General features: G+C 43.0%; 1 protein-coding gene across 2 annotated transcripts in view; it reads left to right on the top strand.

Moving 5' to 3' along the window:
• The first annotated feature begins 325 nt into the window (after nt 1–325).
• The window catches only part of INIP (INTS3 and NABP interacting protein), a 51,673-nt gene continuing 26,379 nt past the window's right edge, over nt 326–25,619 (top strand). Inside the window, exons 1-4 of one of the 2 annotated variants that reach the window (XM_056518429.1) lie at nt 326–520; nt 6,858–6,960; nt 8,338–8,428; nt 9,682–10,013. In XM_056518429.1, the coding sequence (XP_056374404.1) occupies nt 478–520; nt 6,858–6,960; nt 8,338–8,428; nt 9,682–9,777 (333 nt within the window). In that variant the 5' untranslated portion in view covers nt 326–477 and the 3' untranslated portion in view covers nt 9,778–10,013. Of the gene's footprint in view, nt 521–6,857; nt 6,961–8,337; nt 8,429–9,681; nt 10,014–25,619 lie in introns of those variants that run through there. The other variant, XM_056518426.1, reaches the window with a different exon arrangement.

Below are 25,619 nucleotides of genomic sequence, written 5' to 3' on the forward strand. Positions count from 1 at the left end.
TATACTACTTTTTTCCATGAAAGACAGATTTGAGTAAAATCCATCCAGTATAATGTTTGTTCATTTTGCCATTGACTTTCCGTGTAGCCTGTATTCACAGGACAAGTCATTCCACCAGTTATGCTGCGCTAGCAGCAAGTGCCTTTAAGGCTTGTCTACACACTGAACAACTCTATGGTAGGAAATGACGAAATGCTTTTGAAGCATACGCCGCCATCTTTGTTAGGGGAATGGCTCCGATAACCTGTAAAATATACGAATTACAGTGCGCTAGAATGAAGCAATACGAGGGACTTTTTTTTTTTTTTTTTTTTTTTTTTAATCTTTTAGGACGGAAACGGCTGAGACGTGTGTCTTGTTATCGATACTACACTTTTCCAAGAAAAGTGCAATAGTCAAATAAGGCGGCCGCCGCAGCTTGTTCCCGTTGCTTAGTAACGACGTGCACGTCGTTGCCTCTATTAGCGGCTGAGGAAGATGGCGGCGGCGCCGACACCACCACCACCTCCGCCGGCTGCAGGTAAAAGCCCCGTGTTTTCTGTGCTGGTATTAATACTAGTGGTGGTGTGTAGTGTACGTGTGACTGACGGTCATTGTAAACCGTGACCTGACCCATAGGGAGCTGTATACAGGGCCTTACTATCCATAAATGTCTATGGTACTTAGACCCCCCCCCCCCCCCCCCCATAGAAATGGACTTGGTCAGTCAGCTGCTCATCCTATGAGGTGATGGCATATGGCCACCGCTTTAGGATTGTTGGGGGTCCTTCCTATATAGGCAGACCACCCCAGGGTTCTTTAGTGCAGTGTTTCCCAACCAGGGTGCCTCCAGCTGTGGCCAAACTACAACTCCCAGCATGGGAAGCACTGCTTTAGTGGATAAAATCTGGGTACAGACCATCCAATTGCTGTCCAAGGCATTCTACTGCACTGTGCGGACTTCAGAGGTGGATCCGGATTCTGCCAAAAGAATATTCATGTTCTGCCTGGAATTGCATTGCAGTCAGGGGGACAAAGCCGAATGCCTACACCAGTGTTTCCCAACCAGAGTACCTCCAGCTGTTGTAGAACCACAACTCCCAGCATGTTGAAAATTGTAGTTCTGCAACAGCTGGAGCACCCAGGTTGGGAAACGCTGGCCCATGCAATGCCCACACATAGAAATGTAACATTTCTGGAAACCATGGAATAAAATCAGTTTTTATTTATTTTTTCTTGGAAAAAAATGAAAATTTTCAGAAAAAAAAAAATTTGCAAAGTGGAATATTGGATGTCGGTCTCACCATTTTACTGAGATGACAAAAATAAAACCAAACTAATAGTCAGCCAGGCTTACCAAAAAAAAATAGGTAAACATTACCCATGATGGGGGAGAACATTAACCCCTTCCCTCCCCTGGGAAGGGGGAAGAAGCTACGCGCCCCCCGGCTGGAATCAACAACCAGGGGCTGCATCTAATAGCCTGCAGCGGCAAGGATATTAACCCTTTAGATCCCGCAATCAAAGCCAATTGCGGGACCTAAAGCCGGTAACTCAATGTTGCTATGGGTGATCGGCACCACCACGGGGAAATCGCACGGTCCCGATCACCTTAAATGATGGCCGGAGGGTCTCTACCTTCCTTTGTGCGGTCCGATCTTCTGTCTGTGGCTCCAGCCTGACAGCTAGAACAACAGACTGCAGATAACACTGATCACTGCTGTGTAATAGCCCAGCATTGATCAGTGTAAGGAATGGAAAGATTCCATGTAATAGTCCCCTATGGGGACTGGAAAAAAAAGTATGGTAAGTTTTTAAAAAGTAATGAATGTGTATAACCCTTCCTACTAATAAAAGTTCGAATCATCCCCATTTTATAAATAAAATAATGGAAAAAAAAAAAGTGGTATCGCCACGTGCGTAAATGTCTGAATTATTAAAATATGTTAAACTGTGTGGTCAATGGCATAAATGGGAAAAAATACCATGTTCCTCTTCTTTAAAGTGTACCTGTCGTTAACAGAAACTTTTTATATAATGTAGATACTATTATGTATATTTGTAATATACATAGGTTAAAGCGCAACTGTCAACTAGAATATGCTTGTAAAGCTGCATAGAGTGCACTAGGGCTTCACAAGTCTATTCTTGGCATACTTTTATCAATAAATTCGGCTGTTTTATACCTTAAAAACACAGTTTTCAAATTGCTCCGGCAGTCAGGCAACAGTCGGAGAGGCGGAGCCTGAAGTCCACTCTGTTCCGGGCCGACCGCCTCTCTCTGCTTACATCGCTCAGCTGATTGACACAGCTTGCCTGCCTGCAATGGCCCTGTGTAGCTCTCCGGTTGTCAATTAGCTGTGCGACGAGGGCAGCCAGGAACATAGCAGACTCCAGGCTCTGCCTCTCCAACTGTTGAGAAATCATAAAATTGTGTTTTTGTAAGTATAAAACAGGCAAATTTATTGATAAAGGTATGTCAAGAATAGGCATGTGAAGCTCCCTCTGTACTTTATGGGCTCTGTGCCGCGAGGACAAGCGGGGCTCTGTGCCGCGAGGACAAGCGGGGCTCTGTGCCGCGAGGACAAGCGGGGCTCTGTGCCGCGAGGACAAGCGGGGCTCTGTGCCGTGAGGACAAGCGGGGCTCTGTGCACTGTAGGATGATTGACAAGCCAGGAGTTTGCACAGAACCCTGCTTCTCCTGCCATCACTTCCTGTATTTAGCCGTGTGCTCAAAGCTGAGCCACACGGCTAAAAGTGAAAGTAAAAAGTGCCGGTTAGCTCAGGGAGCGGCATCACGAACAGCTGTAGCACAGGAGGAGGTCTCTTACCTTCCTTCCTGCAGTCCGATCGCCGATTGAATGCTTCAAGCCTGAGATCCAAGCTTGAGCAATCAATCGCCAAAAACACTGATCAATGCATCCCTATGGAGATGCATTGAACAAAGTTAAAGATCAGTAAATGCAATGTTATAGCCCCCTATGGGAGCTATAATATTGCAAAAGAAAAGTGTAAAAAAAAATCATTAACCCTTTGAATTATCCCTTCCCCTAATAAAAGTTTGAATCACCCGGCATTTCCAATAATTAAAAAAAAAAAACTGTGTAAACAAAAACAAAAATAAACATATGTGATATCGCCTCGTGCGGAAATGTCTGAATTAAAAATATATACCGCTAATTAAACGCGCAAAAAAATTCCAAAGTCCAAAATAGCGTTTTTTTGGTCACTTTTTATATCATGAAAGGATGAATAAAAAGCGATCAAAAAGTCCTATCAATGCAAAAATGGTACCGACAAAAACTTCAGATCACGGCGCAAAAAATTAACCCTCATAGCGCCCTGAACACGGAAAAATTAAGTTATAGGGGTCAGAAGTTGACAATTTTAAACGTATACATTTTCCTGCATGTAGTTATGATTTTTTTCTGAAGTAATACAAAATCAAACCTATATAAGTAGGGTATCATTTTAACCGTATGGACCTAGAGAATAAAGATAAAGTGTCATTTTTACCGAAAAATTTACTGCGTAGAAACGGAAGCCCCCAAAAGTTACAAAATGGCTGTATTTTTTCAATTTTGTCGCACAATGATTTTTTTCCCCGTTTCGCCTTAGATTTTTTGGTAAAATGACTGATATCATTACAAAGTAGAATTAGTGGCGCAAAAAATAAGCCATAATACAGATTTTTAGGTGCAAAATTTTATGTTATGATTTTTTAAAGGTAAGGAGGAAAAAACGAAAAACGCCCGGTCCTTAAGCGGTTAAAAATTGCATTCTCAGGATATGAATTGTATTCCAGGATTTGCTTGTATTTAAGTGAGATTGGAGAGTTTACAAAGATTCTCAGATGTCTTTCATGAAGGTCTAAATGTTATATAGTTTGAGTACCATGTTATAAACATAGTATTTATCATTATAAAATAACCTATTCCATACTCCTTTTTTCCCCCCTAATTTATCATTTTTTCCCCCTGGCTTTCCCATCTGCACCCACACATCATTATTCTAAATTCTGCTCTTTGATAGTGGAAGCAGCCCAAGTGTATGTTCACTCGTGCATATTTTGCTGCTGATTTTGCTATTTGTAGGAAAATATGCACTGGTGAAAGTTCCATAGTAAAATAATAGATATAAAGAGCGCAGTGACCTGCAAAACAATTGCCTGGGCATGTGTTCTGGTGTTTTCTAAAAATTCTTATCCTACTGCGCCAAGGATGAGGGAACATTCACATGTTGATAACTCGCAGTAGGTTTTCCCACTGCTTGAGATTCGCTGCGTTTCGCTACCATTTACTTCAATAGGTCCGAAGCCAATTTGCAAATCTGCCGCTATCCATTGGATCCATTGAAGTAAATGGGATCTAAACTTGCAGTGGATTTTTCAACGTGTGAAGTACTCTAAAGTAGAAAAAAAACTATACTTACCTGGCCACGGTCCCCCACTAGTCCGCGGCACCTCCCGTTTGGCTCTGTTTGGTCTTCCTGCTTCCAAGGCAAGGGCTCGTTGTAGGACCTGCCAGCTCAGCCAATCACTGGCCAAGATGGGACACTGAATATCATATATAAAATGAAAATTATGAATGCCAGAGTACCCTTTTTAAGGCATGAAATAGGTTGGTCACTAAGAGGTTTACACATGTTGCATATCTTGCTTGATGATAATAAATAGTGCCTGATCTATGAGGGCAGTAAATACCCAAGATTATTCTTGTAACAGATTATATCATATATATGCATAGGTACAGCTCTGATGTATGCCACTGTATAGCATTGCAGTCTCATGTGCTGGATATTGGTCACAGTGGTGGGAAAATGTACAGGAGAAGTAAATGGGGGCCTTTAGCTACATTCAGCATATGTACCTGGATCCTCCAGACTCGTACACAAAGCATGTTCACATAAATATATATATGTGCATGATATAGATGAGTGGAAGCTTTCTTCTTTGACACATATGATGTTTGTGCAGAGTTGTATACAGCCCTGTAAAAGGCTCATCTTGTGTAGAAATATTATAAATATAGCCAAAAGGTCAATGATCTGAGTCACTGGATGTGAGCTCCATGTCAGTCCAGTGTCATTGAAATATTTCTGTTCCCATTTCCATCATGTTGTGTAGCACTTGGCGGTAAATGCTCTGTTAAGTACGCACATCCCTTGCATCTAGTTTCCATTAGAGCATTAATTCAGCAGCCTTTGCTATATATAATCCAGGTAAATAAAGAGATGATAGCGTGGGGAAGTAATTGACATTTAATGCTTTTAGCCTTGTATTTCTCCTTTTATGAAGCTCCATCTAAGATACAAAGGTATAGAGCTTCATCATTATATAAAAAATCGTGGATGGTACCTAAGCCCCAAAAACAAATAGCTAACTGTATCAGCTGGTATGGGGAGACTATTCCTGTGCTCGCTTCATAGTCAGAATGTCCCTTACTATGTAAATGTATGTCCTGGTGCGTTAAGTACCAAGACATACAATTACGTCTGATGTCGTTAAGGGATTAACAACACTTTGTATTGGTAATATTGTATTGCTCTGTCCTTTAAACCACTGGTTTTAGATCGGTAACATTTCATCTGATTTGAGATAACTGTAAATGCTACATTGGTTCTTTATCTTACCATGTATTTAACTTGTTACATTTTTTATTTTAACCCCTTAACGACGCAGGACGTATATTTACGTCCTGCGCCGGCTCCCGCGATATGAAGCGGGATCGCGCCGCGATCCTGCATCATATCGCGGCGGTCCCGGCGCTCATCAACGGCCGGGACCCGCGGCTAATACCACACATCGCCGATCGCGGCGATGTGCGGTATTAACCCTTTAGAAGCGGCGGTCAAAGCTGACCGCCGCTTCTAAAGTGAAACTGAAAGTGACCCGGCTGCTCAGTCAGGCTGTTCGGGACCGCCGCGATGAAGTCGCGGCGTCCCGAACAGCTGATCGGACACCGGGAGGGCCCATACCTGCCTCCTCGGTGTCCGATCGACGAATGACTGCTCCGTGCCTGAGATCCAGGCAGGAGCAGTCAAGCGCCTGTGATCAGTATGAGAGATCAGTGTGAGAGTATGAGAGATCAGTGTGTGCAGTGTTATAGGTCCCTATGGGACCAATAACACTGCAAAAAACAAGTGTTAATAAAGGTCATTTCACCCCCCTTTTCCCATAAAAAAAATAAAACCGTGTAAAAAAATAAATAAATAAACATATGTGGTATCGCCGCGTGCGTAAATGTCCGAACTATAAAAATATATCATTAATTAAACCGCACGGTCAATGGCGTACGCGCAAAAAAATTCCAAAGTAGCGTATTTTGGTCACTTTTTATACCATTAAAAAAATGAATAAAAAGTGATCAAAAAGTCCGATCAAAACAAAAATCCTACCGATAAAAACTTCAGATCACGGCGCAAAAAATGAGTCATCATACCGCCCTGTATGTGGAAAAATAAAAAAGTTATAGGGGTCAGAAGATGACATTTTTAAACATATAAATTTTCCTGCATGTAGTTATGATTTTTTCCAGAAGTACAACAAAATCAAACCTATATAAGTAGGGTATCATTTTAACCGTATGGACCTACAGAATAATGATAAGGTGTAATTTTTACCGAAATGTGCACTGCGTAGAAACGGAAGCCCCCAAAATTTTTGGGTAAAATGACTAATGTCACTGCAAAGTAGAATTGGCGATGCAAAAAATAAGCCATAATATGGATTTTTAGGTGGAAAATTGAAAGGGTTATGATTTTTAAAAGGTAAGGAGGAAAAAACTAAAGTGCAAAAACGGAAAAACCCTGAGTCCTTAAGGGGTTAATATTAATATAATTTCTGTAATAATGCATATCCACTTCTTTTTGTTCCATAGGTTTTGCAAGCAAGAATAGAGTTGCTATTTTGGCAGAACTAGACAAGGAAAAGAGAAAATTGCTCCTTCAAAATCAGTCTTCAACAAACAATCCAGGGGCAAGGTAAGAGGTCATGTTTAAAGACATGGCTAAAATGACTTTTGGCTATTGTTGCCCAGACATTGACTATAGAGGCTATTGTTTATGTTGACATTTATTAGTAAAGTAAAAAAGGCTTAGGACAGTTGGGTACATTTATGAAAATGGAATCTACTAAAGTGTTACTTAGGGCTACCAGTTTCCTGTCCATACTTAAAGGGTACCTTCTAAATAGAGGTACTTTCTAAATATATGTATTAAAAAAAAATGTATTTCTATGTTTATTTTAACTTGGGAAAACCCACCACTCGGGTTCTCCCTACATGTCCTGGCCGCTAGATTTCGGACTCATGCTGCTGGCCTGGCATGAGTCTGAAATCTGACTGCAGCAGGATGACACGTGACCAGCACAGCGCTGCTCCCTGCCTGTCAATCACACTGGCGGGAGCGAGCGCTGTGCACGCAGCAGCGGCAGACATGGCCAGCTGGAGACAGGTGACAGAGCTATGGAAGTAGTTCTCACCTTCTCCCAGCCAGTCTGCAGCTTCTCTGCTGCTTCTCCGCCACTCCAGACACCAGTGGGAACCGGGGAAGCGGTCCCCAGCAGGCTTCGGTGACTTCAACAAAGAAACTCGCCTATATTGCCTTCTCTCCATTGTCTTCCACTGTCCGTTCTAAATGCAAGATATCTAATTTTCTTAGTCTTTAATAAAGTTTTTTTTTTTTTTTTGCTGTGGTCATAATATCATGTGCGACTTTTGGTGAAAAGTATGGATAAAATTAAAATCGCAAAAAGCCCTCAATTTGTCTCAAATCCACACCAGCCCTGACCTGGCTTGCAAAACTAGCTGTGGACAGCATGAGTAAAAAGTCACACAAATTTTCGCAACGTGTTAAAAAGTCGCAGAGAAAGTCTGAGGAGGACCCATACAAAGTAGTGCACTAAAGTGTAATAAAAAGTGTATAAAAATTATTCACCTACACCACCCCTGATAAACTTCCCCCATTGGTGTTTACTTGGTGTCTAAATTCCCCAAACCTGAGTGTGATGGAACATCTGTGGAATGTGCTGGAAAAATTAATCTGATTCATAAAAGCACCAGCTCACAAAAAAAGGCACACTCACCTGCCAGATTCCCTGCCGCTGCCATTCTGACAGTGCCCAGGTCTCTTTCCTTTGGTCATTCTCTTTTTACATGACACAAATAATATACAGAAACAAAATAGGAACAACAATCGAATTGAAGAAGAGCAAGATTTATCAAATCTGCATTTTGTAAAGACATAGACAACGTTAAGCATAGACTTTATATGTATGCAGATCAGTTTGTTTGGGGTTTATATCCTCCAGCATCTGTTATATAGTGCAAAATCATTATTTGTATTTCTTGTACCTTACAGTATAGCCCTTGCAAGGCCAGCTGTTAACAAGGATTTTCGGGACCATGCAGAACAGCAGCATATAGCTGCCCAACAAAAAGCTGCACTTCAGGTAAGTTGTAAGGTTGTTTAGAAAGGATGTCAGATGGAAATGTTTGCATCCTGGAGCTGTCTATGAACAGCATCCACTGAACTAGCTTTATTGGGATCTTCTCATGGAGGTTGTAAGCTATCTTACAAAATTAATAGTTTAAAGGGGTTATCCACCATAAGGTGATTTTAGTACATACCTGGCAGACAGTAATGGACATGCTTAGGAAGGATCTGCATTTGTCTTGGGGATAAATGGCTATGTCATGAGATTACCATAACACTGTGGCTAGCTTTTTGTGAACTGGTATTTCCTTTTTGAGTTTTCTTCTTTGCCTACAAATCGCATAATTCCATTTTCCTTCCTCCCATACATCAGCCACCCCACCCATTGAAACATAATTAAGCTGCATCCGTTCAAAAGACCTGTGGTTTTCAATCAGGGTGCCTACAGCTGTTGCATTAGTTGCAGATTGATCTCTCTCCCACCTCCACCCACTGAAGCAGACAGGCTCTCTGTCATCAGCTGACTAGTGATTCAGGTCTCGGCCGCATTGCAAGCTGCGAAAAATCTGAGACAACAGTTATTTTGTATGCTGATAAAAATAAATATTGGGGTGAAAATCACAGAAGAATTGTGAGAAAACCGTCACACACAGGTACAGACACTGGGGGAGATTTAGGAGATTTATCGAAACCTGTGCAGAAAAAGAGTGGTGCAGTTTCCCATAGCAACCAATCAGATTTTTTCTTTCATTTTTAAAGAGGCCTGGAAAAAATGAAAGAAGCAATCTGGTTGCTATGGGCAAATGCACCACTCTTCCTCTGCACAGGTTTTGATAAATCTCCCCCACTATATTATGAACTACACTAACTTTACAGCCCCTGCAGCATAGTCAAATAAAAAATCATGGAATACCCCTTTAATGCTAACTCCATACTGAAATAATTCATTACCTATGCAGAAAGCATTTCTTCTATGATAACTGACCCATATGGATGATCAAATCATTTATGCATGCCTAAAAATCATTAGTTGGCCACACTTCACCCTGTGTAAGGGAAATGTGCCCCAACATTACTGAAAGTAAAGGGCTGCATGAATGATCCAGTGATCATTCGCCCGGTCCTGCCTGCACCATGATTAAGCTGGTAAAAGGCTCCATAAAAAGCGTTGATCTAATAGATGTATCAGCACGTCTAAAAGGGCCCTTACCCTTTGTATCTGCACATATTTTCTTACAATTATTGCAACTAATAATGTTTTCTCTACAGCATGCACATGCACACTCAACTGGATACTTTATTACCCAAGACTCTGCTTTTGGGAACCTGATTCTTCCTGTTATCCCACGTCTGGAGGCTGAGTAACATTGCACAATGTCTTTGACGTTTCCAAAGGCTGAAGCTGCTCTTGAGCTCTGTGCAACTTATGTATATATTGTGATTTTTTACTTTTATGCTCTTTTTTTATACAGACCGGTGTTTCCTCACCAGTTATGATTTAATTTGTTACAGTCCTAAAATAGTAGACTTAAGACTATTGTAACACAATGCAGTTGATTCGTTTGCCCTTATCAATAAAATTATCTTTAGTTTTAAACTTTTCATTTTGCGACTGTTATCTGTTTACTATGTAACACCATGGACACCATCTTTATTTATACGTATTGCAATCAAAATGGTTGAACTTGAATTGTCATTGTCTGTCTTAAACGAGTAAAAAACGGAAGTGCAACCTCATTTAGTGAGTTTTTTAAATGGATACAAATGTGTTAGACCCAATTGCATACAGCATCAGTGCAACACTAAGCTAGTGCTAGAATTCACAGTAGGGTAAGAGAAATTTAGTTAGAAAGTCCAGCTCACACTCCTGTCCTGCTGGTGCACGGGCTGGTGCGGCAAACTGAAGAAAAAGAAACGCCCAGCGCAGCTTCTCCATTTGAACGTAGTCACTTTATTGTAAAATCACATGGAACACAGGTCTCCGGTAAACGGTGACTCATTTTGGCTAGTGAGCATAGCCTTAGTCATACAAATCTGTGCCTATGACTAAGGCTAGGCTCATTAGCTGAAACGTTTCACCATTTACCGGTGACCTGTGTTCCATGTGATTTTACAATAAAGTGACATTCAAAAAGAGGCGCGGCACTGGACATTTCCTTTTCTTCTGTAAGAGAAATTTGTATGTGTGTTCTGTGGACAAAAGACACCTTTTCCATCATGTATTCAGTAGCTTAGAGAACACGTGTAATAAGTGTATCCAGATAATAGAAGCGGCACTCCAAAAATTGTCTTTATTTACCAATCAAGGTGCAAAGTGTGATGTTTCAGCCTCCCGACGAGGCCTTTCTCAAGCCATTGTGAGGCTGAAATGTCACACTTTGCACCTTGATAGGTGAATAAAGCCACCATTTTTTGAAATTTTGGAGTGCCGCTTCTTATCTGAATTAGTGATGTGCGGTTTGGAGTCTGAGCCTGAGGAGCAGAACACCCATCTTTGACTTAAAGTCATATTTACAGTGCCGATTTCTCCCTGTATCGTTTGTTTTGTATAGTAAGTGTGATGGCAGGATCTGAGTAGACTAGGTTTTGTTTGTAATTTATAATAACATGTAATCCCTATACAAATATAAAATACTATTTCAAGTTAATTTAAATATATTAATTTGCTCCCAGTGAATGAGAGAACATTTTTGTTATTTACAGGCTGCAAACTTGTACACATCTAGTACTGGTCTCAGATGAGAAGTGAACATATACAGTGGTCCCTCAACATACGATGGTAATTCGTTCCAAACGACCCATCGTTTGTCGAATCCATCGTATGTTGAGGGATTCGTGCAATGTAAAGTATAGGCATCTGTACTCACCTGTCCCCGTCGCTCCGGACCAGGTCCTCACCGCTCCCGCTGCTGTTCCAGGGGCTCCCGATGCTGTCCCGCTGCTCCGGTGTCTTCTTCGCGATCCTCCGGTGTCTTGCGCATCTTCTGCAGGGTCCGGGCCTCGCTTTCTGGTGACGTTATTACGCTGCTGCGCCGGCGCGGCGTGCGTAGTGACGTAATAACGACGCCGGAAAGCAAGGCCCGGACCCTGGAGAAGATGCGCAAGACACCGGAGGATCGCGAAGTGGACCCGGAGCATCGGGAATAGGTAAGTGAACCTGCTGGGGCACATTAAACTGCTATCCGACAGCAGCTTAAGCATTTTGCGCTGTCGGATAGCAGTTAATGCGATGGCCCCGACATATAAAAGCATCGTATGTCGATGCTGACATCGACATGCTATGGCCTCTGAGAGGCCATCGTATGTCGATTTTATCATATGTCGGGGCGATCGTAGGTCGGGGGGTTACTGTAGTTGCATCTATTCTAGGCAATGTTTTGTTAGGCTCGGTTCACCTTTGCATGGCATCCGACCCGTTAAGGGTCCAATTGGCTCTTTTTTTTTTTTTTTTTTCTTGAGCCGATTAAACCCTTAAACGGGTCGGATGCAGACAGCTACTGCCAGGTCCCGATGGATCCAATTCACTTGCATGGGGTCCATCACTGATCTGGCAATTTTTCAGGAATTTAGCGGAGAAAAAAATAGTGCTCGCTAAATTTGACAGAACTGCAGACAGAACTCCACCTAATGGAGCCCAACGGCAGTGTGAACGAGGCCTTAGGCTGCATTCACACCTCGTTTTCAGCCTACGGTTGCCGGATCCGGCTGGGGGAGGAGAAAACTGGGCGCTCCTGTACCCCAGCCGGTGACTCCGGTCAGCTCATTTTTGACCCGTATCCGGTTTCCTGACCGGACCTAAAACCGTAGTATACTATGGTTTTAGGTCCGGTCACAAAACCGGATATGGGTAAAAAATTAGCCGACCGGAGTCACCGTTTGACTCCGGTTGGCTCATTAAAGTAAATGGATTTCAGCGCCGGTCCAGCGCCCGGTTTTCCCCTCCCCCCAGCTAGATCCGGCAACCGCAGGCTGAAAACGAGGTGTGAATGCAGCCTTATACAGAGAATCTGGACTTCACAGTGATACATTTTAGCAAACTGTTAGCACACAATTTCCACAAAATGAACATAAAGAAGATTTTCATTGACAGCTAACACATTTCTTAAATTATCAAGGATTAAAACACCCAAATATATACAATAGATAAAACCAGAGAAGCAGTGTTTCACCAGTGTTTCTTTTCGCTTCACCAGTAAAATCCTGCAAGTTGTTTCATATCATAGCAGAAAAATATAATGTAATAGAGCCTTGAAGTTTTGAGGGCAATTGAACATAATCCATCAACTGGGAATAGCAGTGAAGATAATGCCAAACTATAGTCTTAATCTTATCAACAGTGTAGTCTGGAAGATTGATTCATGATCACACAAGGACATACAGTATCTACTCAATTTGTACACTTCTCTAGATGATCAATTATCCTAACCACAATGCTGCTCTCACACCTGTCTACTATCTTTACTTATCAGATTATAAGTATTTTTTATTCCAGTGATGCACAATGTTATTTATACATTTTTGAGAGGCGAGCAGACCTGTGCTTGAACTATAGTGTATAATGCACAAAATCCTTTAATGAATAGGCCACCCTCTTCTGAGACTCTTCATATCACGTTAGCATCATTCCACTGCCCGTATGAGTATCTTGTATACTTCAAAGTGGTTAAATGCCATTAAAACCAGCCAGGATAATGTAGGAGGCCCTTACCTTATAAAGAGAACCATCCCTCTAAAAGCCAAAAAGCTCTCCTGAGCCCGGCACAAGGAAGATAACATACACATGAAGATGAGAACACTATTCATTATGACAGTCTTTGTAATTTTAGTTTGGCTTACAGGTAAACTTATATTTTATACATTATATGTTTATTTCAAACTAGCATTAATAACATATCTTCTATGGCTTTTATTTATTTTATTCTATTGATTGCATTTGATCTTAGATTTGTAGGTACTGTTTCAGCTTGTATGTAAAACTTTCATATGACTAATATACAATGCATTTGAAAAATCTTGAGACCCTTTGAATTTTCACCATTTTATTATGGTGCGGCGTTGTGCAAACATTAAAAAAGAATCTTCATTATTTTGCACTCAATATTCCATAATGTGAAATGGATGTTAAAAATGAATTGTTAAGTTATTGAAAATTGTCTTGGATAGAAGTATTCAATCCCTTTACTCAATATTTGGTTGAAGCCCATTTGGCACCGAGTACAGCCTCCAGTCTTCTTGGGGCTGATACCACAAGGTTTACACACCTGGATTTGGGGATTTTCTGCCATTCTTCTGTGCAGGTCCTCTATTTAGCTTTGTCAGGTTGGATGGGGACCGTCGGTGGACAGACAGTTTTGGGTTTCTCCAGAAATGTTTTATTCGGTTTAAGTCAGGATTGTGGCTGGGCCATTCAAGGACATTTACAGAGTTGTCCCAAAGCCACTCCTGTGTTCCCTTGGCTGTGTGCTCAGGGTTATTGTCTTGGTGAAAGGAGAACTTTTGGCCCAGTCTGGGGTTCAGAGCACTATGGATTAGGTTTTTATTAAGAATATCTCTTTGCTTTGCTCCATTCAGCTTTCCCTCAAAGCCCCCACAGCATGATGCAGTCACCACCATAGTATACTCTTGGGATGATATTGCGCAGGTGATGAACAGTACCTGGTTTCCTCCAGACATGGGGGGAGATTTATCAAAACCTGTGCAGAGGGAAAGTTGACCAGTTGCACTTAGAAACCAATCAGATCGCTTCTTTCATTAATGACAAGGCCTCTAAAAAAAAAAAAAAAAAAAAACAATCTGATTGCACCACTCTTCCCCTACACAGGTTTTCATAAATCTCCCCCCATGATGTTTAGAATAAAGACCAAAAAATTGAGTCTTTGTTTCATCGGACCAGAGGATCTTGTTTTTCACAGTTAGTGTCCTTTACATGCTTTTTTGCAAACTTTAGGTATGTTACTTTTGTGCTGTATTTTATGACTGGGAATACCCCAATAAAAGAGCAATCTAGATGAAACTGATGCACTGTGATATTCCAAAGGGGTTGATGCTAGATGCAAAAATTCAGACAGCACCAAAGCGAGATCAGTCGTGGTGAGCACTAAGCATGACACAGGAACAGATTCTAACACAGATTTCCATTAAGAGGAGCAATTCTGCATTTTGGAATAAACAGACTACATTAGGGCTGTTAAACTGTGAATCCAATAAATTGTCTTAATTTGCGTTGAATTCTGAGTTGTGGATATTATTTACATCTAATTAATGGCATCCATGCATACTACTTGTTAGGCATAGCACAGTTTCTCTGGCTGGCAGTAGTGTCTCTCCATGCCTAATGTCTGCTTAAGTCGGAGAAAAGGCTGTAAACACCACATGGAAAAATACATTGGATATAGACACTGACATGGAAGAAAAGATTTTACATTTACGTTGCCATTTCTAGAAGAGGTCAACCACTAAACCGCTCCTGCTGCTTTTCCTTGACAATATTTTGTTAACCGAACCGTTATTTTTATTTTTTTACATTTTTTTTTATAAATCAGCATTTATTTCTACTTTTTTCTCTTTAAGGAAGGTAGTGTCTATAATGAGTTTTGCTATGAGGCCATTGTGATGTTTGTGTGTACTTGTATCTTGTGCTCTTATGCGAGACCATCTCACGTTCAAAAATATCTTCAAGCCCAGCACCTCTGGTCCCATTGATGTTATAATATTAAACCAGCACAATGTGTAAATAATTCTTAGCATGCTAAGGCAATGGACATTATTGTATGTTCCAGGAATGGGATAATTTGACAGTAGATAATGCACAGTTCTTAGTTTCTTCTGTTTTTTGAACTGTGGTATTTTTAAAGCACACTCCTCTCAGTTTAGCTGAGGAATTTTATCTTTCTCCTATTCAACATGTAGAAAGCCTGGCCAAGGCAATAAACATTATTGCAAGGACCAGTACTTAATAAGCTGAGATTTGGTTGCATCAAGAGACACCCTTTGGTGAAAATCAGAGTTAGTGGTGCATAACTTGGTGGGGAGCCAATGCCCTGTGATTGGAAAGGATTCAATAGTCTAAATCCTACATTGCTTATGTAAGCACAACTAGGAAAGAGAGAGAAAACGTAACCAGGTAGCCTGTTTTGGTTCTGGGTTTCAGTCTCCATTAACAGCCAACACTAATTTAGAAAAAAAAAAAGTGTGTAGATCTACAGCAACAACATCACAGAGGAATGTAAGTAAAAACGAGTCCATGTGTTTTTTTTTCACATTCAAAAAGATTTTTTATTGATAAATATATAGAAAACAGTACACAAGCAAGGTGTGCAGGTAAAGGAGCAAACAAACAATGGTCCAAGAGCCTTAGGAGGCCATAACAGAACAAAAACATAAGCACCAAATCAGAACAGCATATAACACAACATATGGTATGGAACAGATGAATAAGGCAATGAAAGCTGTAGGAAGAGCGACACAAGTGGACAATAGGGATCATAAACAAGACCAGTATAGGAGAGCCATCCATATAGCAGTCACGGAAGGGGCTGCTCTAGCACATCAAAAAGTGCAATAAGGAAATTTACACATTGCCAAGAGGGACAAAAACTAAAATGAAAGAGCACAACAAAGAATAGAAAAGGGAGAGTAGGAGGGGAAAAAGAAAGGCGAAGCTACAGTAAGAGGTCACAGAGAGGGAGGGACACCGGCTGGCGGGAAGCTACTAGAGCAAGGGGGGAAAACCATGGAGGAGTAATACAACCATATGATCCCACAGGAATTATGACAGGAACCGGTAACTATTTGAGGAGCAGAATTGCGACCAGGGGAGCCAGGTGGTTTCCGTGCGGACAGCGTCCGCCGGGAGGATAGACATGAGTGCCTCCATGTGTCGTATATGTGCGACCTCTGCAAACCAATCGTCCCAGGAAGGAGGGTCCGCAGACCTCCACCTCCGAGGAATGACCGTTTTCGCCGCCTGTAGCAAATGTCGTGCGAGGTATCGTTTATAACGAGCTTGCGCCATGGGAAACATAAAAAGGATACCAGCGGTGAAGAGTCGCCGGTACCAGCGAGACATGATTTTGTAGCATGTTTCTTGAGCTTTGGTAGCAATTGCCAACTTGTGAGTGAGGTAGAAACCCCTCGCCCAGTCTTCCGGGGTAAATGTTTTTCCCAGCTCATTTTCCCACGCACGACAATATGCCGGGAGGGATAGAGATCTAGGGGACAGCAACAGGTCATACAAAATAGAGATGGAGTGCCTAGGGTACGAGGAGGCAAGACATAGACACTAGAGCGGTGACAGTGCGCGGTGCAACTCCCAAGATGTTGGAAGAGAGGAGTAAAAATGGCGCAACTGAAGGTAGGCAAAGGGGGCACGACGAGAGGAAGGCCTCTCTGCCATCAGGGTGTCCAAGGGCTTAAGCTGGCGCCCTGCTAGGACATGGTGAAAGCGCAAGGGGTGAGATCTAGAAGCAGCAAGAAAGGGACCCTCAGAGGAAGCCCCGGGCAGGAAATCAGGGTGGTCAGTCACTGGGAGAAGGGAGCTCCGAAGGTCAATTAAACAACCACCTGCTCCGGCAGAGTGTAAAGAAGGCAAGAGTGTGACGGGTGGAGTAAGAAGTAGGGCATGGGGAGTGAGTCGGGGACCAGGTCCAAGGCAGGGTGGCCAGGGCTTTGGGGCAAATATCTTGGGCTAAGCGAACCCACAGTTTGGAGCCAGGGTTGTGTGACCAGTCAAGGACACGAGCATGCACACATGCTAAATAATATAATTGGCAGTAAGGTAGACCCGTTTCCCCAGACAATTTCGGTCTAGAAAGGAGGAAGCGATTCAATCGGGGACGGGTCGGTGACCAGACAACCCAAAGCAGCGCTGTACGAGTCGCCAAAAGGACGAAGGGAGGAGGATGAGGATGGTCTGCAGGAGATATAATAGACTGGGCAGAAGGTTCATTTTCAGGATACTCATCCGACCAAACCAAGAGAACTCCCGACTATCCCAGGAGGCTAAGTCCGCACAAAACTCTGCCAGCAAGGGAGAAAAGTTGAGGGAGAACAGTTGGGAAAGGTCGGAGGGCATTCTGGTGCCTAGGTAAGTGATGCCCTGAGGAGGCCAGGTAAAGGGAAAGGCCAAACGTAAGGATTCCATTGTACGTCCAGGTAAGGAGACACCCAGTGCCTCAGATTTGGAATAGTTAATTTTGAAGTTAGACCAAGCGCCAAAGCCCCGAAGTCGGGCCATGAGATTGGGCAGCGATACCACAGGGTCTGTGAGGTAAACTTAAAGATCATCCGCAAAAGCAGAACATTTGTATTCAGTGTCACAGACTGTGACCCCCCGGATACTGGGATCCGCTCTTATTCAAGCCAAAAGATGCTCCATCACCAGGATGTACAGCAGAGGAGAAAGGGGGCACCCCTGACGGGTACCATTACGAATAGGGAAGGGATCCGACAGGGAGCCATTAATTTTTAAGCGGGCAGATGGGGAGTCATAAAGGGCTAAGACCTTAGCTACAAAGTTGGGGCCAAGACCAGCATGTTGTAAGGTTTGCGCCAGGGAGGGCCAGGAGATTAGATCAAATGCCTTCTCTGCATCAAGAGAAAGCACCATCAAGGATAACTTGGCAGTATTAGCATAGTGGATAAGGTCAATGGTCTTTATGGTGTTATCTCTGGCTTCCCTCCCAGGCACAAAACCCACCTGATCAAGATGTATCAGAGAAGGAAGATTGGAATTAAGGCGAACTGCCAGTAATTTTGAATAGATTTGTAGATCCACGTTTAAAAGGGAAATAGGGCGGTAGCTCCCACATAATTGGGGGTCTTTACCCGGTTTCGGAAAGACCACTATATGGGCCAGCATGGAGGGGGCCGGGATGGGAGTGGAGGGAGAAATAGAGTTGTAGGCTCGGAGCATGAACGGGAACAGGGGGTCCAAGAGGGTTTTGTAAAACTTGGCCGTGTACCCATCAGAGCCAGGGCTATTCCCGCCCGGGGAGGTCTTTAATGACTTGGGCTAGTTACTCCTCAGAAAAGGGGGCTTCCAGCTTCTCTAAGGCATCCGGGGGAGCGGAAGGGAAGGGTGAGGGAGGAAGGAGAGGGTAGATCGTATAGGTCAGAGAAAAAGGTGTGGAAAGTGGAAACGATGTCCGGGGTTGAGTTGACTACCGAGCCAGCGTGAGAGCGAATACAGGGGATATGGGTGTGGGCCAGACGAGTGCGCAGCGCTCTGGCCAGCATGCGACCACTCTTGTTCCCATACTCGTAGAACCTACTGCGACCCATTTGGAGCCAACGACCCCAAGATTCTTCTAGCCTAGCAACTGCAGATCACGAAGAACAGAGAGGGAAAGGGAGCGTTTATGGGACAATTCTAGAGAGGAGACCCGGTGTAGAGCGTCCTGGAGAGCCTGGGCCCTGCCCTTTTTCAGGCGGGAGCCATGCTTGATCAGAACCCCCCCGAAGAACACACTTGAGGGTTTCCCATTGATAGTAGGGGGCCGTGGAGTCAGACTGGTGGTCAACGAGAAAGGAGGACACAGTCGCGGTCAGATCCGCTAGACATAACGGGTCTAGGAGCAGGGATTCATTTAGTCTCCAAGACCAGGCAGAGCGAATCTGTGATGGAAGATGGAGAGTGCAAAATATTGGGGCATGGTCAGACCACAAAATATTGCCAATGGACGTGGATACGAACCATGGCAAGGCGCTATGTTGGACTAGAATGTAGTCCAGACGACTGTACGTCCCATGTGGGGGAGAGAAAAAACTGTAATCCTTGTCTGGTGAGTGCTGGAGCAGCCAAGCATCAGACAGCTGCAGGAGAGCGAGAGCCCTCTTTACACGTTTAATAGCAGTGTAAGAACGACCCGTGGAATTGTCATGGGTAGGGTCCAGAGTTAAATTGAGATCCCCACATAGGACCACAGTCCCCGAGACCACGGGCAAGACCGAGTCGACAAGGTTGACTAGGAAATCCACCCGACCTTGATTGGGAGCATAAGCATTAACTACAGTGAGTATGGAACCCCCCAGGGAAAGGGATAAAACTATATGACGGGCCTGTGGATCTAAAGAAACAATTAGAACCTGGTGGACAAGGGATTTATGGATAGCGATAGTAACCCCCTTAGCCGGTGCATCTGGATTATTAGCACAGAACCATATCGGGTAGTGTCTATTCTTAAGGGCAGGGGTATGACCAACCTTGAAGTGGGTTTCCTGGAAGCAAGCGGTGTGGACTTTACGCCTGTGGAGATGGTGCACGATCTGTGTACGCTTCGCAGGGGTGTTAAAGTCTTTCAGATTGAAGGAGGCTATGTGGAGCCCCGCCATAGGAAGACAGTACGGAGTAGTTCACACCAGCCGTGCGCCCAAGAAAGAGGGAAAGAAGTAAGAAAAGGGCGAGAGGACCCCAAAAGAGAGAGAAAAGAAAAGAAAAAAAGGGGGGTGGGGGGAGAAATAGAAGGGAAGAAACCAGTAGAAAAGGAGAAAAAAAGAGCACAAAAAAGCTGAAAAGAGAAGAGATGTGTTTTTAATTCTCCTTAAAAACATAGTCTTGTGCACAAAACAAAAAGGAAAATGAGGCATTTCAAGCCAGGATAGTTAACCCCTTCATGACCCAGCCCATTTTCACCTTCATGACCTGGGCATTTTTTGAAAATCTGACCACTGTCACTTTAAACATTAATAACTTTGGAATGCTTTTACTTATCATTCTGATTCCGAGATTGTTTTTTCGTGACATATTCTACTTTATGTTATCGGTAAAATTTCACTGATATTTGTATCCTTTCTTGGTAAAAAATCAAAAAATTTCATGAAAATTTTGAAAATTTTGCATTTTTCTAACTTTGAAAGTCTCTGCTTGAAAGGAAAATGGATATTCCAAATAAATTACATATTGATTCACATATACAATATGTCTACTTTGTGTTTGCATTAAAAAATTGACAAGTTTTTACTTTTGGAAGACACCAGAGGGCTTCAAAGTTCCGCAGCAATTTTCCAATTTTTCTCAAGATTTTCTAAATCGTAATTTTTCAGGGCCCAGTTCAGGTTGGAAGTGGATTTTAAGGATCTTCATATTAGAAATACCCCATAAATGACCCCATTATAAAAACTGCACCCCCCAAAGTATTCAAAATGACATTCAGTAAGTGTTTTAACCCTTTAGGTGTTTCACAGGAATAGCAGCAAAGTGAAGGAGAAAATTCTAAATCTTCATTTTTTACACTCGCATTTTCTTGTAGACCCAATTTTTGAATTTTTACAAGGGGTAAAAGGAGAGAAATCACCCTAAAATTGGTAACCCAATTTCTCTTGAGTAAGGAAATACCTCATATGCGTATGTAAAGTGTTCGGCGGGCGCAGTAGAGGGCTCAGAAGGGAAGGAGCGACAATGGGATTTTGGAGAGTGAGTTTTTCTGAAAGGGTTTTTGGGGGGCATGTCCCATTTAGGAAGCCCCTATGGTGCCAGAACAGTGGACCCCCCCACATGTGACCCCATTTTGGAAACTATACCCCTCATGGAATTTAATAAGGGGTGCAGTGAGCATTTACACCCCACTGGCGTTTGGCAGATATTTGAAACAGTGGACTGTGCAAATCAAAAATTTTATTTTTCATTTTCACAGACCACTGTTCCAAAAATCTGTCATACACCAGTGGGGTGTAAATGCTCACTGCACCCCTTATTACATTCCGTGAGGGGTGTAGTTTCCAAAATGGGGTCACATGTGGATATTTATTGTTTTGCGTTTGTCAGAACTGCTGTAACAATCAGCCACCCCTGTGCAAATCGCCTCAAATGTACATGGGGCACTCTCCCTTCTGGGCTTTGTTGTGCGCCCCCAGAGCACTTTGCGTCCACATATAGGGTATCTCCGTACTCAGGAGAAATTGCGTTACAAATTTAGAGGGTCTTTTTTCCCTTTTACCTCTTGTGAAAATGAAAAATATAGGGCAACACCAGCATGTCAGTGTAAAAAATTTATTTTTTTACACTAACATGCTGGTGTAGACCCCAACTTCACCTTTTCATAAGGGGTTAAAGAAGAAAAAGCCCCCCAAAATTTGTAAGGCAATTTCTCCCGAGTACAGCGATACCCCATATGTGTCCCAAAACTGTTGCCCTGAAATACGACAGGGCTCAAAAGTGAGAGAGCGCCATGCGCATTTGAGGCCTGAATTAGGGATTGCACAGGGGTGGACATAGGGGTATTCTATGCCAATGATTCCCAAACAGGGTGCCTCCAGCTGTTGCAAAACTCCCAGCATGCCTGGACAGTCAATGGCTTTCCGGCAATACTGGGAGTTATTATTTTGCAACAGCTGGAGGCTCCGTTTTGGAAACAGTAGCGTACCAGACGTTTTTCATTTTTGGGGGGGAGGGGGGCTGTGTAGGGGTATGTGTATATGTAGTGTTTTTTACTTTTTATTTTAGGTTAGTGTTAGTGTAGTGTAGTGTTTTTAGGGTACAGTCACATGGGCAGAGGTTCACAGCAAGTTTGCCACTGGAAGTTTGAGCTGCAGCGCAAAATTTGCGCCATCTCAAACTTGCAGCACTCACTGTAAACCTCCGCCCATGTGAGTGTACCCTGTACATTCACATTGGGTGGAGGGGGCAAACATCCAGCTGTTGCAAACTCCGAGCATGCCCTTTGGCTGTCCGTGCATGCTGGGAGTTGTAGTTTTGCAACAGCTGGAGGCACACTGGTTTGGAAACACTAAGTTAAGTAATAAACTTTCAAGTGTTTTGCAACCAAACTTAGTGTTTCCAAACCAGTGTGCCTCCAGCTGTTGCAAAACTACAACTCCCAGCATGCATGGTCTGTCAGTGCATGCTGGGAGTTATAGTTTTGCAACAATTGCAACAGCTGGAGGCACTGAGGTAGGAAACGGACAATGTTTCCCAACTAGTGTGCCTCCAGTTGTTGCAAAACTACAACTCCCAGCATGCCCAGACTGCCAAGGCATGCTGGAAGTTGTAGTTCGGCAATATCTGAAGGATCAGATGTTGCCGAACTACAACTTCCAGCATGCTTGGGCAGTCTGGGCATGCTGGGAGTTGTAGTTTTGCAACATCTGGAGGTCCACAGTTTGGAGACCACTGTATAATGGTCTCCAATCTGTGCTCTTCCAGATGTTATAGAACTACAACTCCCAGCATGCCTGGACAGACTGAGCATGCTGAGATTTGTAGTTTTGCAACATCTGGAAGAGCACAGATTGGAGACCATTATACAGTGGTCTCCAAACTGTGGACCTCCAGATGTTGCAAAACTACAACTCTCAGCATGCCCAGAAAGCCAAAGGCTGTCTGGGCATGCTGGGAGTTGCAGTTTTGAAACTCTCAGAGGCAGCAGTGAGATCGCTTTACGGCGATCTCACTGCTGCCAATGAAGATGCCGCACTGCTGCTGCAAACTCACCTCCGGGACGCAGCGCAGCCGGGACCGCATGGAGGACGCCGGGACCGCTCGGGACACCGCTCCGACGGGTAAGTGACGCCGGGGGACGGGTCAGGGACACTTAGCAGAGCGGTGTGTGTCCCGATCCCCGTGATCGGGACTCACACATCGCGCTGCTATCAGCTAGTCAGATTTGACCAGCTGATAGCAGCGATCGCTGGGGGGGGTGGGGGACGAAACCCCCCGTGGTCGCACGGTAAGATGGCTGGCTATCAGTGATAGCCACCATCTTTCCGGGCGCTGTGGGATGCCGCGAGTAGCGGCAGTAATGTCCATGACGTACCTGTATGTCATGGGTCGGGAACACCTTGCCACCCATGACGTACAGGTATGTCATAGGTCGGGAAGGGGTTAAAGTCCGGTGGAAACCTTTTTTTTTTTTTTTTAAATCAACTGATGCCAGAAAGTTAAATAGATTTGTAAATTACTTCTATTAAAAAAAAATCTTAATCCTTCCAGTACTTATTAGTGGCTGTATCCTACAGTGGAAATTCTTTTCTTTTTAGATTTCTTTTTTGTCACAACCACATTGCTCTCTGCTGACACCTCTGACCATTTTAGGAACTGTCCAGAGCAGCATTTGCTATGGGGATTTTCTCCTGCTTTGGACAGTTCCTTAAATGGACAGAGGTGTCAGCAGAGAGCTTTGTGGTCGTGATAGGAAAAAAATCCGAAAAGAAAAGAATTTCCTCTGTAGCATGCAGCCACTAATAAGTGCTGGAAGGAGTAAGATTTTTTAATAGACGTAATTTACAAATCTATTTAACTTTCTGGCATCAGTTGATTTAACCCCTTAACGACCATGGAAGTGAATGTAAGTCCTGGTGTGGAGGTACTTAGTGCACCAGGACGTACATTTACATCCTGTGTATGACTGGGAGCTTCGGAGCGGCGTTCGCGTCATACACTGCAGGTCACTGCTGATAGCAGCCGGGGACCCGCCGGTAATGGCCGACATCCGCTATCGCACGGATGTCCCCCATTAACCCCTCAGATGCCATGATCAATACAGATCCGATCATCTGTAATGGTGGCCGGCGGTCCCCTCACCTGCCTTAGACCGTCTCCAGGGGTCTTCTGCTCTGGTCTGAGATTGAGCAGACCATGCTCTATGCATAGCACTGAACAGTATTAGCAATCAAATGATTGCTATTGATAGTCCCCTATGGGGACATAAGAAATTGAAAATGTAAAAATAAAAAGTGAAAAATCCCCTCCCCCAATAAAAACAATAATTGTCCCTTTTTCCCATTTTACCCCCAAAAAGAGTATTTTTTTTTTTTTATAAACCTATTTGGTATCGCCGCATGCGTAAATGTCCAAACTATCAAAATATAATGTTAATGATCCCCTACGGTGAATGGCGTAAACATAAAAAATGTCCAAAAATTCAGCTTTTTTGTCACATTTTATTCCCAAAAAAATGTATAAAAAGTGATCTAAAAGTTCTATATATGCAAATGTATTAATAAAAAGTAAAGATGACGGCGCAAAAAAAGAGCCCTCATACCACCATGGGTATCATTTTAATCATATTGACCCACAGAATAAAGAACACGTCATTTATACTGTAAAGTGTACAGTGTGAAAATGAAACCCTCCAAAATGTACAAAATTTAGGTTTTCATTTAAATTTCCTTCCTAAAAAATATTCTTTGGGTTCGCCATAAATTTTTTGGTAAAATGAGAGGTTTCATTACAAAGTACAATTGGTCACGCAAAAAACAAGCCCTTTATATGGGTCTGTAGATGGAAATATAAAAGAGTTATGGATTTTAGAAGGCGAGGAGGAAAAAACAAAAACGCAAAAATAAAATTGGCCTTGTTTTTAAGGTCAAGATGGGCTTGGTCCTTAAGGTGGTTGAAAAAAAGTTTTCCACCGGAGTTCCCCTTTAACTAAGGGCCCCTTCCTGGTTTGAAATGTGCAATTTTTTCCCTTTTGCATTGTGCACAAACCTATGTTGTTACAGAGAATGGAAAAAAAATGTTGACTGGCTTTAACTCACTTTAATCTGTGATGTTGGAGCTGGAGTTCCACACACCTTTTTTTTTCTACTTTGTCTATCTGACTGTGTGGTCAACAGCTTCTTTCATCTGCTGCTCCTAAGATTGCCGTGAACTAACCTAACTGAGTTCTGGTGAGATGACATCACTGCACGTTGTCCCAGATTTATGAATATGTCTAAGTACGTCCTGGTCCGCTGGTACTTAGGGCACCAGGAGGTAGATTTACATCCTATACATGACGCTAGCACTGGAATGGTGCTCGCATCATGCACGGTAGGTCCTGGCTGCTATTAGCAACCAGGGACCCGCCCATAATGGCAGACATCAGTGATCGCGCTGATGTCCGCCATTAACCCCTCAGATGCCATGATCAATACAGTCCCTCTCCTAGCATCTTCTTCCCTGTTCTGACATTGAGCAGACCAGAGAAGAAGATTGCCAATAATACAAATCAGTGCTATGCCTATGCATAGCACTGAACATTATTAGCAATCAAATGATTGCTATAAATAGTCCCCCATGGGGACATAAAAAGTATTAAAAAATAAAAAATAAATTAAAGAAAAGTAAAAAAAAGTTTTTAAAAAATGTGAAAATTCCCCATCTCCAATAAAAATGTAAATCACCCCTTTTTCCCATTTTACCTCCAAAAAACGTAAAATAAAATAATTAATAAACATATTTGGTATCGTTGTGCGCCTAAATGTCCGAACTATCAGAATATAATGTAAAT

Source organism: Hyla sarda, chromosome 1 (genome assembly GCF_029499605.1).
Source record: "Hyla sarda isolate aHylSar1 chromosome 1, aHylSar1.hap1, whole genome shotgun sequence".
In the NCBI taxonomy this organism is placed as follows: Eukaryota; Metazoa; Chordata; class Amphibia; order Anura; family Hylidae; genus Hyla; species Hyla sarda.